Source organism: Varanus komodoensis, unplaced genomic scaffold (assembly GCF_004798865.1).
Source record: "Varanus komodoensis strain SLA01 unplaced genomic scaffold, ASM479886v1 scaffold31, whole genome shotgun sequence".
NCBI lineage: Eukaryota > Metazoa > Chordata > Lepidosauria > Squamata > Varanidae > Varanus > Varanus komodoensis.
Genome location: NW_025335780.1, coordinates 546,284 through 562,134, shown reverse-complemented (window position 1 = coordinate 562,134; position 15,851 = coordinate 546,284). Strand labels below are relative to the sequence as shown.

The 15,851-nt window shown below is 53.3% G+C and overlaps 2 protein-coding genes across 3 annotated transcripts; both read left to right on the top strand.

Moving 5' to 3' along the window:
* The first annotated feature begins 353 nt into the window (after window positions 1-353).
* Window positions 354-6,299, top strand: LOC123027284 (potassium voltage-gated channel subfamily C member 1-like). 2 transcript variants are annotated; one of them, XM_044437908.1, is made up of 5 exons: window positions 354-672; window positions 868-892; window positions 984-1,044; window positions 3,236-3,740; window positions 4,364-6,299. In XM_044437908.1, the coding sequence occupies exons 4-5, from the start codon at window positions 3,249-3,251 to the stop codon at window positions 5,291-5,293; spliced, it is 1,422 nt and encodes a 473-aa protein (XP_044293843.1). In that variant the 5' UTR covers window positions 354-672; window positions 868-892; window positions 984-1,044; window positions 3,236-3,248; the 3' UTR covers window positions 5,294-6,299. The 2 variants fall into 2 exon arrangements, with proteins under 2 accessions (XP_044293843.1, XP_044293844.1); XM_044437909.1 differs by lacking the exon at window positions 984-1,044.
* Window positions 6,300-9,256: 2,957 nt separating this feature from the next.
* Window positions 9,257-14,855, top strand: LOC123027278 (potassium voltage-gated channel subfamily C member 3-like). Its single transcript, XM_044437903.1, has 3 exons — window positions 9,257-9,662; window positions 11,637-12,173; window positions 12,502-14,855. Exons 2-3 carry the CDS (start codon window positions 11,679-11,681, stop codon window positions 13,279-13,281), a joined length of 1,275 nt encoding a protein of 424 aa, XP_044293838.1. The 5' UTR covers window positions 9,257-9,662; window positions 11,637-11,678; the 3' UTR covers window positions 13,282-14,855.
* Window positions 14,856-15,851: the final 996 nt, after the last annotated feature.

The window sequence follows — 15,851 nt, the reverse complement described above, 5'->3', positions numbered from 1 at the left end:
TGCCTTTGCATAACCAGAAGCAGAACCTGAGTGGCTGCCAGGCTGTCTCTGATGGTGAGAAGATGACCCCTGTGGCAGAGGGAGCTCTCCCATAATATCGAACTCTGGCCTGCGAGAAAATAGCCAGGAAGGAACAAGCCCAGTTTGTTTCGTCTTTCTTCTTTGCCTTCTGTTGCACAACAGCCTGGCTCTCAGTCCTGCCAAGGGCATGTGAACTCTGCGTACTCCCAGAGCCCTGTTGGCCTTTGACGATGTAACGGGAACAAAGGGTGGCCATGCAGAGGACAGAATATGCTGTTCAGAGCCCATCTGGTTTGCCGCACACCATCGTGCGGAGCGCTCTTCCCTCAAAAACAGAAATGGACGGCTGATAGCACAAGCCAAGGAGGGATGGGGCCAGGGAGGTTCCATGGAGCTCCCGTTTCACAGGCCAGCTTTGTTTTCTGGCATCCACAAGCTTGGACCAGTGCCACAGAACATCCTGTTTTTCCCCTTCACTGGCTCCTCTTCTTGCCATTGGTTTCTTTTAAGGGCCCCATAAAATTGCTTTACAGAAATTAAAAGCACGACTCAAACCCCTGGCTTCCCGAGCAGATGAAAGCGTGTCGACCAGCGTGGAGGATCTTCAGCCGACAGCTTCTGAAAGAGGCAGACAGGCAAGAGTTTATAGAGGTAACATTTTACAGTGACAAAATATGCAGGGAAGCAGCCTCCCTTGCAGGCACGCGGGACAGCTGGAGGTTTGCAAAACTTTCAGAAACACGGGCATGTGGCAGCTCCAGCAAATGATGAACTGGTGTGCAGCTTCTTGCTTCTTGCAGGGGGTTATAAAGAGATTTAATGTTCATCTGTTTTCTATCCGTGCAGATCATTCAGGAGGAACATTTTTCAGGTAAGACATTTGGCTATTAATGCACACAATTGTTTGTTCAGCTGGGGATAAAGTGTAACAAATCACAGCAGCTACTTTTTACTGATTTCAGAATTGCATCGCAATGAAGAATGGCAAATTGGTTGCACTCAGCTTTTATACAGTGCAACAAGGTAGCCCTTTAAATTTGTTTTAATATCACACTACCTTAATTTATTTGCATGTTCCTTTTGTGACTGGAGTGGCCCTTGGACAACCCAAGTAATAACAGGCCTAATTCTTTTCCCCTGAGTTGAGAAAGGGAACCCTAGTGGAGAATTAAAAATATTTCAGAGAGTTTTTCAGATAATTTCTGGATGGGCAGCTTGGAAGGAAACCCTGCTACAAGAGAGTTTTGTGTTAGCCCCTTTCTTTTGAATAGTTCTAGTTCTGCGTACGAATGAAAATGCAAGGCTTAGGGAAGCTAGATTGTATAAAGAATGCAGGAGTCCGGCAAGGGGACCTGGATCCAAACCCTCCCTCAGCCATATATCTCCCAAAGATCCCATTTGAAAATGTTCCACGAATCTTGATGTGAGAATTAATGCACACTCTGAAGATGCTGGATGTGCAAATTAACATGTGCTCTGAAGACTGGGAATGTGTCTCCTAAGCATCCCCATTTGTGGAGAATTGTGTGAATCCAAATTTTCGAATTTATGTATGCTCTGAATTTTGTGTGTGTGTTCCCCAAAGACACTCATTTGCAAATATTCTCATGAATTTGTACATGCAAATTGAAACATGCCCGGAAGTCTCTGCATCTGCTTCTCCTAAGGACCCCCTTTCGCAAAGCATCATAAAGATCAACATATGTGAATATACATATGTTCTAATGTTTCTGTGCACACCTTGCTGAAGTGTGCTAACCTGGGGGAGCAGCTGAGGCACAGATCTTCAGGGCCCCTGCCTGTTTACGAGTGCCATGGAGAGCAGCCTGGTGAATCAGGGGGTCTGCCGGGGGTCCCGCTTCAGGAAAGGTCCTTTGAGCAGGCAGCCTGGAGGGGCAGCCAGGACAGGCAGGAAGGGAAGGCACACACACCACCAGCAGCACCTGCACAGGGCTCCATGTTTGGAGGGCGAAGGTGAGAGTCTGGATCCCACTGCAGGGCAGGGCAGGGCAGGGACGGCATCCTTCCCCAGGCACGGTGGACACAGCGGGGGGCTCTGCCCACTGGCCTGCCCTGCAGGGTTGTCATGCGGGGCGGTTCCCGGCAGTGCCAAGCTGGGGGTCCGAGCCGGCTGGCTGGCCGGCACGGTGTGCACTGCCTGCCCTCAGCAAGAGCAAAGGGAAGCACTGCGTGAACGTGGCCTTTTTCGCGAAAGCTCTCCAGGCTGTTCCCACACAAACGGCCGCTCGCCAAACGCCCCTTTCTCAATTTCCGGGCTGGTAGCTTTTCTTCAGCATAAAAATCTGCAGAGGGCAGCTTCAGCGTGAGGCAGCTCCAGAGAAGCACAGGAGTGCTTTGCTGCCGTCGCTCTGTGCCATCGGGCTGTCTCCGGCTCACCCTGCGGATGAGCGCCTTCCCAGCGGCCCTGGCCTTGGCGGCCTGGCCCAGCCCTCGCCAATACATGAGCGCTCCGACGTCACAATAGAAGGAAGACAGGAGCTGAGGGGGGGGGGCAGTGGGGGGGCTCTCCCTGGCCAGGCTGCTGGGACTGCATGCACACTGCTCCAAGAGGCCAATCGTGCAATCAGTCGCCCCCACACAAACTCTGTCACTCCACGTCCAGCCCTCTGGGGGACCCTCCCAGCAGGAGTTGTTGTCCCCTCCACCATCACCCCTTTGCAGAGGTCCTCATGCCTCCCCACCCAAAGGCCGGCAGCTGCGCCCCCTTGTGTGCTCGGAGAGGCCGCTCTGCACCTCAGGAACCTGAGGGGGCCGGGGGAGGTCAGCAGGCAGCAGGGCTGTATGGGGGACCAGTATCCTGGCTAAACTGGGGGACCGGCCAGCCCTTCCAGTCCACCTCCCCCCCAGCCTCTGCTCTGCTCAAGCAGCCCAAGGGCCCCAGAATGGCTGGACGAGCCAAGCAAGAGATGCTGCGGAGCAGCAGGTGAGAGCGTGGCCCGGACCTTGGGCTCAAGTCCCCACCTGAAGTGCTCTGGGTGGCGCTGGGCTGGAGCCTGCCTCTCGTCCCGACCTTCCCCATGGGGATCCTGTTGCGAGGACAAAAGGGAAAGGAAGGGGTCCTCGTGGGCTGCGCTGGATCCCTTGCAGGGGAGAGGGATGCAGGGCGCCTCTGATGCAAGGGTGCTGGTGGTAGAACTGCCTGTTGCTTGCCACACGTGGGCCCTCTGATGGCCAGACGCTCCCTTTTTGCCAGGCTGACCTGAAAGATGAGGCCTGCTGGAGAAAAGGTCACCCTGAACGTCGGGGGAGTCCGATTCGAGACGTACAGCAGCACTCTCAGGGCCTTCCCGGGGACCAAGCTCTGCCGGCTGACGGAACCCCAGGCCTCCTCCAGCTTCGACTATGACCCCCACGCCAAAGAGTTCTTCTTCGACAGGAACGCCAGCCTCTTTGATGAGGTGCTGAGCTACTACAGGAGCAAGCAGCTCCACTGCCCTGACCTGGTCTGCAAGTCTGCCTTTGAGGAGGAGCTGGCCTTCTGGGGGATCCCGGATGCGCCCTTGGCTCCCTGCTGCCAGCAGAAGCTCAGCGATGCCGAGGGCCAGGAGGAGGAGCACAACACCTGGGATGAGGAGAGAGACGCCGAGGATCAGGGCCTCCTGCCCCAGCAGGAAGGAAGCCGCACCGGCTGCAGGGCCCGATGGCAGCCCAAAATCTGGGCTCTCTTCGAAAAGCCTTGCTCCAGTGTGCAAGCGAAGGTAACCATGAGGGCTTCTCCAGAGCAAGGATCCGGAGGGATAGACCCTGAGGGCTGCAAAAGTTAAGGAACAACTGTGCCAGTGTGGCTGCCCCCCACGACCTGCAGGGCAAGCAGAAGTGTAGCTGCAGCTACCCTTACTGGCATGGAGGTGCAGAGATGTGCGAACACATCGCATCTTTGCCTAGCGTGCAGTGGTTCGGAGCTCCGGAAGTGGGTGGGCTGCCACAGGGCTGTGCAATCCGTATTCCTTGCCTGGGGAATTTGGGGATGAGAAAAGAAGCATCGCCCCTCCCGGCAGCACAACCCTTTCTCACAGCCTCCTCCAGAGAGAGCAGGACTTCGGGGTCCATGTTGCATGGGGACTATGCGCCATCCGTTTCTCTCCTTCTCAGGCAGGCTGGCGGGGGGACTGCAAGGCAGAGACTCAAACCGTGTGGTTGCCCCACCTTCGTGCAGGTCTTTTCTCTCCCTGGCTTATGTGCACAAGGGTGCCAGATGGAGCAGGGCGTTCTTTGCAGAAATGCGTTGCATGAACAGCCATAGAAATAGGGTTCTGGTCATAATGCAAACCTTGGTGAGGCGACTGAACCGCCTTCTCTCCCTCTCTCCCCTCCTGCACAGTGCCTGGCTGCCATCTCTCTTCTCTTCAACGTTGGCATATGCGTCCTTTTCATACTGAACTCCCAAGAACAAATCCATGTTATTCCCGTTCACCATGCCAGCCATTTCCACCACAATGATACCACCTACCACCACGAAGTGGAATACTCGTTTTACAAAAGGTTCCTTTACCTCCTCCATCTGGAGCTGTTCTGTGTCCTCTGGTTCATGCTTGAATTTTCCGTGCGTCTTACTTTCTGCCCAGACAAAAAGAAATTTTTCCTGAACCCTCTGAATATCGCTGACTTCCTCTCCTTGTTTCCGGTTTACATCGAGCTGTTCTCAGCTGAGCACCCCGGAGAGACCTGTGCACTCGTGTGCTGGCTGGGCTGCTTTCGCGTTCTGTACTTCCTCAAACTCCTCAAGATACTCAGGCTGGTGGAGAAGCCTCTGATGTTCAGACTCCTGTCCTATACCTTCCGGTCCATCCTGAGAGAGGTGGCCATCCTGCTCATGGTCTTTGCCTTTGAAATCCTTTTCTTTGGCGCCCTCTGCTTCTATGCAGAGGCCATAGGAGGTGATCCTGAGACCATGTTCGACGACATCACCTCTTCCTTTTGGTGGGCAGTGGTCACCGTGACCACCGTGGGCTATGGAGACACGTACCCCACCCTCACCCTCGGCAAAGCCATTGCGGCCTGCACCGCGGTCTGCGGGGTGCTGACCATCATCATCCCCATCCCCATGTTTTTTATTAAGTTCAAAGGCTATTATGATGCTGCCGTAATCAAGGAGAAGATGAAGAGGATGAAGGCACAAATGTCAACGCTTCCCTGTGAGAACTCCAGAACGCCCTACGGCCAGCTTCTTGCAGGAAAGGAAGCTGGCTTCCCAGCAGCTCCCTCCGCGCTGCCAAAGCTTCAGCCGACCGGATCGCCCATTCCCATGTGAGCTGCATGTGCTCCTCCGCGTCTCCTCTGAGCAAGCAGACCTCCACACGCACACGCAGCCTCGCAGACCCATCTGAAAGAGACCGTCTGGAAGAACTGCTTTCTTGCAAGCTTCCTGCTTTCTCCAGACTCTCTGGTGGGCACACGGCCTCGCTCCTAGTACAGACGCCTGCCATTTCTCGGCTGTGGTGAGTGCTTTGGGTCTCCTTCGCAAAGGGTCCCACGCAATAGAGACTTCGCGCCACCCCTGCCACAGCGGACCTAAGGCCGATCTGATTACCCTGAGTCCTGTTTCCATGGAGACCTCCTCATGCTCCCCAGCAACTTGCATAGCCGGGCACAGTCTCCCTCTGTCTGGAAACCCAAGAGAGCCATGCCCTACCCTCCCTCATGCACACCCATGCGCCCCTCGGAAACCAGGAGTAATACAAGGCTCCCGGAACCAACCGAGACTAAGCTCCACTAGCTCCTTCTCTCACCACAAAGCTCAAGGTCTGCCCACACTTCCCGTCCTGCTGGAGTCGACAGTGGACCAGAGATGCTCTCCAGCTCTGGGAAGAATGAGTCCTCCCCCATTTTTGTGCATCAGGTGAAGGCAACGCGGAGGCCCCCACTGTGTCTCACCCACAGTGAAGACACGACCTCAAATGCCATCCCTGTGGCTGGACATAGTCTGGAGACCATCCCGGAGCCAGGATGGGAGGAGCTGCTTCAGGAGGCCGCCCTCATCTGAGCTGATGCCGTCGCGGTGTTCCTGGTCATGGGCCCACGTGAGAATGAGCCCGTCCCTGCCAGGCCCCTGCAGAGAGTTTCCTGGTAGCAGCAGCCGGAGGGAGGCCCAGGGCCACCCGACCAGCAGTGCCCAGGTGCCACCCCTTCGCCAGGAGGAGCACAGGCCCTTGCGGTGACGGGCATGTGGGCATCATCAATGGAGGGCAAGGACTGCAAAATTTTGCTTTCATGCTGTGCCGCATTAAAGAAATAAATGCTAATATATTTTGCTGAAATGCTTAGTTTCATTAAAGAAATAAATTCTATTATATTCATATACTGCACAAAGCTGCACCTGATTCCCGATTCACATATCCCAGGGCCCAATTAAACAGGATGGTTAATTGCGTGCACACACACATTTTTTGCTAGGTGCACTGCAGATAAGAGGCCCGAGCTGGGGTGGGGGTGAGGGCAGTTGCAGGCACGTAACTCTGCGGTCTCTGCCTAGAAAGCTTCTCGGAAACCGCAACTGTTGCCCACAGAGCAGGCTGCATGCAAAGTTAGGTACATGCCAGAGAGAGCCTTCTGCACGAGGAAAAGTAGGGCTAATCGCAACTTTCCGAACCACACGTACGGGTATAAACCGGAGGCTACGAGGTTCTGGCGTTTCTGCATCCTAAGAGGCACCTGGGCAGAGAGACCCCGGCTTCATTGTGCGAAGAGGCAGAGAGGTTGGGATGGCTGGGATGGCTCAGCTTCTCAGCAGCCTTCCTCCTGCCAAGGTCTGCCTCGTGGGTCACCCTTAATGCAGGTGGCCCTGGGTCAAAGGAGACAGAGGAGAAGCAGGGTTGTCCTTTCCCTTTATGGAATGAAGAGCACAAGGCTCGCTGGTCCCTGCAAATACTGAAGCACCTGCATGCCGGAAGCCGGAAAAAGAGAACTGCGGGTGTTGCTGGCTCCGTGGCAGTGCAGTGCCCTTCAGATGTTCTGCATTTCGACTCCCATCAGCCCTGGTCATCATGGCCAACGACTGAGAGAGTTGGGTGCTGCAGTTCAGCATCTTTGGATGGCTCCATGCTGGGAAAGAGTTTGCAGATTTCTGCTTGCTGACATCCCAGATGTGTGAGCCGATTGCTCCTTGCCAGCATTGCTACTAGGATGGGAGGCAGGTGGGAGTCCGTAGGCATCCTCAGACTACTCTTGGCTTGGCTTCCTCAGCAGGCCTGGCCTGAGCACCAGGGGCAGCCGCGGATGCCAGGGGATGGATTCCCAAAGGGTTCATCCCAACCCTGGCAGTTGTTGTTGTTGTTAGTCGTGAAGTCATGTCCGACCCATCGCGACCCCATGGACAACACTCCTCCAGGCCTTCCTGTCCTCCACCATCCCCTGGAGTCCACTTAAGCTCACACCGACTGCTTCCGTGACCCCATCCAGCCACCTCATCCTCTGCCATCCCCTTCTTCTTTTGCCATCTATTGTTCCCAGCATCAGGCTCTTCTCCAGGGAGTCCTTCCTTCTCATTAGGTGGCCAAAGTATTCGAGTTTCAGCTTCAGTATCTGGCCTTCTAAAGAGCAGACTGACTGGTTTGATTGCCTTGTGGTCCAGGGGACTCGCAGGAGTCTCCTCCAGCACCACAATTCAAAGGCGTCAATCCTTTAGTGCTCAGCCTTCTTTATGGTCCAGCTTTCACAGTCATACATTGCAACTGGGAAAACCATTGCCTTGACTAGACGCACTTTTGTTGGCAGGGTGATATCTCTGCTTTTTAGTATGCTGTCTAGATTTGCCATAGCTTTCCTCCCCAGGAGCAAGCATCTTTTAATTCCTTGGCTGCAGTCCCCGTCTGCGGTGATCTTGGAGTCCAGGAAGATAAAATCTGTCACTACCTCCATAACCCTTGTTAAGACTAACCAGATCCATTGATTTCGGTGGCCCAACTCCAGCTATGACTAAACCAGGATCTAACTCATGTATGTAATCCTCTTACACAATCACAGAATAAAAGCATTTCCACCAGCAATTGGGACCTTATTAAAAAGCAAAATAGTATTTAAACATTTATGGACTACTTTAAGGAATAAGGAAGGTGTTATTTATGCTCAGACCACAAAAGTCAGGCTAAGACAAATCTAAAGGGAGGTCATTTTGCTTCACTTACCCCTGCACTCTCCTGTCTGAGGAACGGGTGTGCTATCGTAGTATTAAAGCTTCTCTCCAGGTTTACGACAGACCCCCTTGAAGTTTTGAGAAAGCAAAGCCCCGTGGTGTCCTGAGCATTTGCTCAGAGTCTCACAAGCCCCGGGAGCTGCACACGTTGTGTCTGCTTGTGTGAAAGCTGCGCATTTGCCATGGAATGGGCCGTTCTGGCCAATGCAGGGCTCCAGGCAGGTGGTCAAACAAAGTGGGATCCCGGAATAGACCACCGAGAGAAAAAACAACAGGGCAAGTGCATCCTGCGATCGATCCAGCAGGTTCGGGGTCCTTAATGTTTCCCTCAAGGGCGAAATGGTTGATAAAGCTCTTTGGGTCCCTGGGCTAGGGTCCACACTGAACATCTGGGGGAAAGCTCATGTGTGTTTTATACAAACTTTATGTGCAAAAATGGCAAAGTTGGCCCATCTTTACTAGAAGGAACAACATTCTCAAGAAAGGAGAAAAAGCAGGCCCGGGGTGGGGGGTGCGACCAAAGGAAGAAACGACGTGTTCTTGTTCAGATTTCTTTTCTCTTTGTTACACAACAGCTCTCTTCTGAATGGAGCCAAGACAGTTTGAACTCTGCTGGTTTCCAAGACACCAGTGCTCTTTGAGGAGCCGTGGGTGGGAGGGGAGGCCCCTGGTGGGGGCTGTACGGCCCATGCAAACATGTTTCTCAGAAGGAGGGCAAGGCGATGCCGATAGGAAGGTCGGCAGCTGCGGGTGAGGGAGGCAGTGCTGGGGAGCCATCTCTGCCGGATTGGCTGGCGCTGTTTGCTGGCACAGCAGGGCTCCAGGCCTGGACATGGGCCACCAGGCATCCTGTTTTCATGCAACTGGTCCTGTCCCTCGCTGCCTCCTGCTCTCCCCAGTCCCTGCTCCGGCCACCCACGGCCGCCTCCGCCGCGAGGAGGTGAGCTGCGCCAGGGGCTGTGCCTCGGGCAGGCGGGCGGGCGGGAGGGAGGTCTGAGCGAGTCGAGCGGCTCGCAGGGCGAGGTGCAGCAAGGCACACGCAGCCCGGCTCCTGGGCTGCAAGGGCACGAGGAGCTGCCCACAGAACGGCAGGCAAAAGTTGCAGAGGCGGCCTGTGCCAGAGCGTCCGGAGCAGGGCCAGGAGAACGAGTTCGGCTGCCTCCCACTTGCTTAGCTCCTGCAAACTTCTGTTTGATTCACCCGGTACTTATTTTAAAAAGTTTGCATAAAATTCTTACGCCTTTTTGTCTACATGCCTATTGATGCATGCATTTTTGTGTACCACTTTTCAAACACACTTTTTGTAAGCAATTTTCCTTTTGTGATACACTTTAATGCTTTTTTTCACCACAGGCAGGTTTGTTTGCAGTTTCCCCTGCATTTTTGTGCGCATTTCTTCACTGGAGGAATCTACTGCCTGATCGGAGGTGCAAATTTCAAAGGATAACTGGGGTTCAGTTTGTGGATTGGTTCAGAAGTGGAGCATTAGGTAAGTTCACATTAAAATGCCGACTGAAAATATTCTCTTCCGTTCCTAATACAAAGCTTCTCGTCAAATATGATCGTGCTGCATTAACGATGGGCATGCGGCATGCACTGTGGAAAATCAGGCATACAATTTTCAGACGTGACAGTCTTAAGTCAACTGGAATTTTGTAGACTCCTGAATGTTTTGGATGTTTTGGAAACATGTAAACATTGCCTGTCAGACATGATGTTTCCCTGCTTCTTTCGGCACGGACGGGTGTGCAGAGCAGCTTCTTTCTACATAGGAAATGCTTTCCAGTTCCAAAAATCACAATGTGTATGCAGCTGTTAAAAGTCTGCAGATCAAATGTGTCTTAAACTGTCTTCCTTCTGAGCATGTGAAAGCTTTTGAGTGTCATAACTATTCAGGTGGGAAAAAGAAGGGTAGATTTAAATCAGAACTTTTTGCTGAAAGTGAAAAGGTAAACTTGGTGTTTCTTTCTCAAAGTATCAGAGGAAATCACTTACAAAGAATAATGCCACCAATATTTCTACCTATGCTTAAGTTCCACCAAGTTCATTCACACCACGGGACACTATAAGGACAATCCGGAGTTTCCAGCACAGAAAAAATACCTTGGGAATTTGTGAAAAGTGAGGCACTTTGATCCAACAGTGCTTTGTCCTTGGGTTAAAATAGCAGGATATTTGGCCAGGGAAAAGTATCTCCCAGATTCAGAAAAGGAACACATTCTGGATTTGGGGTCTGTAGCGATGTTATTCATGAGTGTCAGTTTAGGCACACTTTTTAAAAGGTGTGACTAATATAGTTTGGCACAAATGCAGAGGGGGCTGGCCCCTACTCTGACGGAGTAATGCCATAGTGATATGGCCGGACGTGGCTGCCAGCCAGAGCTGAATGACTTTGCCATGGGCAGGGCCACATCTGCGATGCACAGGGCTGGACAAGCCTTACCCACTCCTTTTTATTTTTATTTTTTTGTTTTGCATTGTCAGCTTTTATTATGTTTTAATACAGTGCATTTTGTATCACTTTTAATGTGCTGTTAAGACCCAAAGATCCTTGGCTATTGGGCAGTCGAGAAAACCTACCCACCCACGCATCCACCCACCCATCATATTAGCATTAACTTGAGTCCTCAAAAGCAACTCTGGAAAAGAGCGGACACACTTGTTGCCCGGCGGGCTGCGAGTTCGTTCTGTGAGTTCCAGGGACCTGTCCCTTCTCAGAGGAAACATTCCAGCAGTTCAGTAGCCTTGTGGCAGGCAAGTTTCCTGGAGCACTAGCCGTGAGTCCCTCCAGGGCGCAGTCAACTTCAGATGCTGCCAATGGAGGGTTGACCTTTAAGGTAACATGCCTATTGGCTTTACTTACTTACTTACTTACTTATTTATTTTCTTGCTATCCCTCCCTATTGGCTTGCTCGCTCGCTTGCTCGCTCGCTTTATTTATTTTCTTGCTATCCCTCCTTTTTTCCCATTCAAGGGACTCAAGGCGGCTTACATCTTTCTCCTCCTCCTCTCAGTCTTATCCTCACAACAACCGGCCTGATGAGGCTCTGTGCCTGGCCCAGATCCACCCAGCTTCCTCCATGGCTGAGCAGGGAGTAGAACTCAGGTCTCCTGAGCCCCAGCACTGCACCCTTAGCCACACTGGCTCCCAGTGGGACTGAGGTGCTTCTGAGGTGTGTTGAACAGTTTGCCTTCTGCTTCTGCTTCCGCCCGCAAGAGGATGCCAAACTTGTCCACTGCCCCTCTGGGTTATTGCTAGATCCTGATTAGCAGCCAGAGAGGTCTTCCAAGGTGATTTTTGATCTGATTGCTCCCCAAGACAGGCCAGCCCATTTCAAAAGTCACCCCGGAGGCAGCTGTAACCCGGGCGGAAGGGTGTGTGCGATGGGTTCTCTGATCAGCCGCTGAAAGTGGCAACGGGGCGGCAGAAACATGACCCTGAACTGCTCTCCGGTGTCCCCAGGTCCTTAACGGAACCCGGCAGCAACATTCCTCCAACTGAAAGATGGAGGCACCTGCAGAAAAGATTGTCCTGAATGTGGGAGGTGTCCGCTATGAAACATACAGCAGCACCCTGAGGGCCTTCCCAGGGACCCGGCTGTGCAGCCTCACCGAAGCCCAGGCCGCCACGACTTCTGATTCCAGCCCTCGTACCCGAGAGTTCTTCTTTGACCGAAGTGCCCGGCTGTTCGGGCAGGTGCTGAACTATTACAGGACCAAGCATCTCCACTGCCCTGCAGGCGTCTGCCGGTCTGTCTTTGAGGAGGAGCTGGCCTTCTGGGGGATCACGGGCTCCACCCTGGCCCCCTGCTGCTGGACACAGCTGAGGCAGGTGGGCGTCCAACCGGAGAGCGGTGGCCTTGAGGACATCAGTGGCCAGGGCAACACCCAGGGCGGCCTCCTGCAGCAGGCCGAATGGAGCAGCGGCTGTTGGTGGGCTCGGTGGCAGCCCCGAATATGGGCTTTCTTCGAAGACCCCTATTCCTCTCGGTGGGCCATGGTAATGATGCATGCTCCTCTGGAATCCATAAGGGGATCTGGGAGGCAGGGCAGGAGATTTCCAGGGCCAAGGGTATTGAGGTTGGAAAATGGATCCACTTTTATTGTATTGACACTCTTAAAGAACTCTAGAATGTTCACGAGACGGGAACTGCCCTTGTGGTGGCACCTAGGTGTGCAGTTCTCCAGCTTCAGTGGGTTTTTCAATGGGATGCGAAGTAATTATAGGGGGAAGTCAGCTGTGTGGATCACTGGGAACTCAGATTAAGAGGGACTGTGGAATTTGGAATGGTTTGATGCTCACAGTGGATCTTCCCCCCTCTTTCTAGGGCTTCACGCTGGTTTCCCTGCTGTTCAACATGGCCATCATCATCATCCTCTGTGTGAAAACCGGCTCGTTTTCCAAACCCACCGGGGATGGCCCCTACTCAGGGCCCGTTTCATGCCAGATGCCCCCATACCTCCTGCACCTGGAGCTCTTCTTCATCCTCTGGTTCACAGTCACATTTTTCGTGCAGTTCACGTTCTGCCCGGGCAAAAAGAAATTCCTCCAAAGCCCCATGAGCGTGATCGACTTCCTTTCCCTGCTCCCTGTTCATATCGAGCTCTTCACAGCCGGATCTGCGCACGAGAGTCGGGGCCTGGCGTGCTGGTTGCGCCTCTTCCGTGGGGTGTATATTCTCAAGCTCCTGAGGGTGCTGAGGCTGGTGGAGACCCCCCTGATGCTGTGTGTCCTGCCCTACACCTTCCGGTCCATCCTGAGAGAGATTTGCATCCTCATGGTGATCTTCGCCTTCGAAATCCTTTTCTTCGGTGCCCTCTGCTTCTACGCAGAGGTCTTGCACGATGACCCACTAACAGCTTACCGGGATATCACCTCTGCCTTTTGGTGGGCGCTGATCACTTTGACCACTGTCGGCTATGGAGATATGCTGCCTTTCAGCACGTTCGGCCGTATTATCGGGAGCTGCACGGCAATCTGTGGAGTGCTGACGATTATCATCCCAATTCCGATCTTCCTCATCAAGTTCAAGGCCCACTATGATGCTGCTGTAATCGAGGAGAGGAAGAAGAGGACAAAGAAACGGGCGCCAGCGCTGCCCTCTTGAGAACCATGGAGCGCCATCCATCCATCCATCCAGCGGACAAACCCCCAAACGGTGCCCCACATGGCGCACGCTTCATTATCCAAGTTTTCTCTTTCCGTGTGAGCAGCGAGTGTCCCTGTTTTTCCAGAGGAACAGTTCATTTGCACACACATGTATTCACAGACGAGGCCTTTCTTCTTACGATGTGTTTTTCTTTTTCCTTCGGCATGTTTTTCCAGTCCCTCTGACTCTCTGGCAAGCACACTCCAACAAAGTCTGCCCACAGTCTCTCTTCATAATTTCCTTCCCATCTCAGTGTTAGGCTCCTGATTAACAGCAGGCAGGCAGTTGCCTGATGAATTCTGATAAGATCGGCAGTACAAAAATTGGGGGAACTGAGTGCACAGGCTTGAGCCTAAAATTTGCATTTGCCAGCGCCACGGATCTCTCAGAAAGGCGGCTTCTCCCTGGAGCTGGAGCTGGAGCTGGAGCTTCCACTTGGACCTGTCCCACCTGCCCATGATTCCCCCACCCGTTATGCTGTAGTGGGATCACCAGCAGGCAAGGAGGTGGCCCAGGCACAAGTGTGGCTGCAGGCGCCTGCAGTTAGCCACCCCCTCCTGCGGGGACTCCTCGCTCCCCACCTGCTTGCAGCCGTATTCGTGGCCGTCTGCTCCAGCTGCGCGCTCTGCTCTCGCTCCTTCCTTGCTTTTGAAATTGCTGTCCAGGGCCAGCTTTTCCTGTGGATATGCCTGGCTAGTGCACGGGCTCACATAGTCAGCCGTCTCCACAGTCCGAGTCGTCACAACTTTTCCGGTGTCCTGTGCTTCCCTTGACCACCCCAGATCACGGGCCATACACCCTCGACCTGCCATGCGGGTGTTCGAGGCCGGTGGGGCAGTTCCACCCTCCCCCAGCCGTTCCTACCCATCTTGGTGGCGCTGCAGCCACCCTTGCGGAAGAGGACAGGAGTGTGTCGACAGGCATTTCACAGAAGCAGCCGTGGGTGCGCAGAAGCGGTTCCCTGACAGGTGCCTTTTCGCCAGCATTGTGCAGTGGATCCCGTCCCTGATCTGGGGCAATTCTAGTCTTTCTATCTTGGAGACTAGTACAGAATCCATGGGGAGTGTACAGGGGTCTCTCTCTCTCTCTCTCTCTCTCTCTCCCCATTGTCCCGGGAATTTCTGTTGACATTTTTATATTCTGATAATGAAGCATCTATCAGATGCACTTCCCCCGTGCAGCTCCAATGGGTCAGGATTAGTCTGTGACACAAACCGGAGAAGCACAGATCATTGTCTATACCTTAAGGAGGCTTAGACTGAGTTTCAAAGGCGGGGGTCTCAGCCCCCCTGGATGCTGGAAGGGAGCTGGGGAGAAGGGAAGGAAGGAGGTAGGTCCTGCCTTACCTTCAGAAGAGGCTGCTGACACCTGGCACTGTACTGCAAGGCTCCCGTTTCAGAAATGTGATTCTGGAGGAGATGAAGGAGGAAAAATCTCCTATGTCTTTTATATAATGGAATTGTAAGTCACATATTTTGCTTTTGCACTGCACCTTATTAAAAAGGAACAGCATTATAGCATTATATGACAAATGACTGGATTTTAAAAGGTTGAGCAAAGTGGACTGCGATTCATGTCTGCTTAAATTCCTCATTTGGTAGATGGCTGCTGATCCGAAGCTCATGTCGCACGTGCCTGGTCAGCTTGGAAGAGCAATTTGCTCCCTTGGCACATGGCAAAGTGCTCAGGAACAGCCGTAACACAACTCTGCCTGCTCGAAGCTCTCCAGGTTCGCTCAATGCTCTCCTTTACAGAGGAACCTGCACGGCAAGCTCTGGTTGTGACTCACCAGGCCTTTTCACAAATCCAGGCAGGCACCACAAGTGCAGGGCCTTGGCTATTTTGCTGCGTAAAAGAAATCGGTTTTTCACCGTTGGCCTGAACTCTGAGGCCCACGACTAGCTGTTTAGTCCGGAGAGGACCAGGACGCAAAGTTCATTCTCGGTATGGATGAGAAACATCTACAGAGCAACTTCCCCATGACCTGTCTCCATTCCTATCAGAAACCTTGAATAATCTAGAAATCCTATCCGGAAATGGCCTCTCTTGTCCATCTTTCTTGGAGAGTGAAAATATCACAGAGACTGGGCAGAGTGTCAAGGAGAAGTTGAAAAAGCAAGGAAGAAACAATGTGTTCTTGTTCAGATTTCTTTTCTCTTTGTTACACAACAGCTCTCTTCTGAATGGAGCCAAGACAGTTTGAACTCTGCTGGTTTCCAAGACACCAGTGCTCTTTGAGGAGCCGTGGGTGGGAGGGGAGGCCCCTGGTGGGGGCTGTACGGCCCATGCAAACATGTTTCCCAGAAGGAGGGCAAGGCGATGCCGATAGGAAGGTCGGCAGCTGCGGGTGAGGGAGGCAGTGCTGGGGAGCCATCTCTGCCGGATTGGCTGGCGCTGTTTGCTGGCACAGCAGGGCTCCAGGCCTGGACATGGGCCACCAGGCATCCTGTTTTCATGCAACTGGTCCTGTCCCTCGCTGCCTCCTGCTCTCCCCAGTCCCTGCTCCGGCCACCCACGGCCGCCTCCAC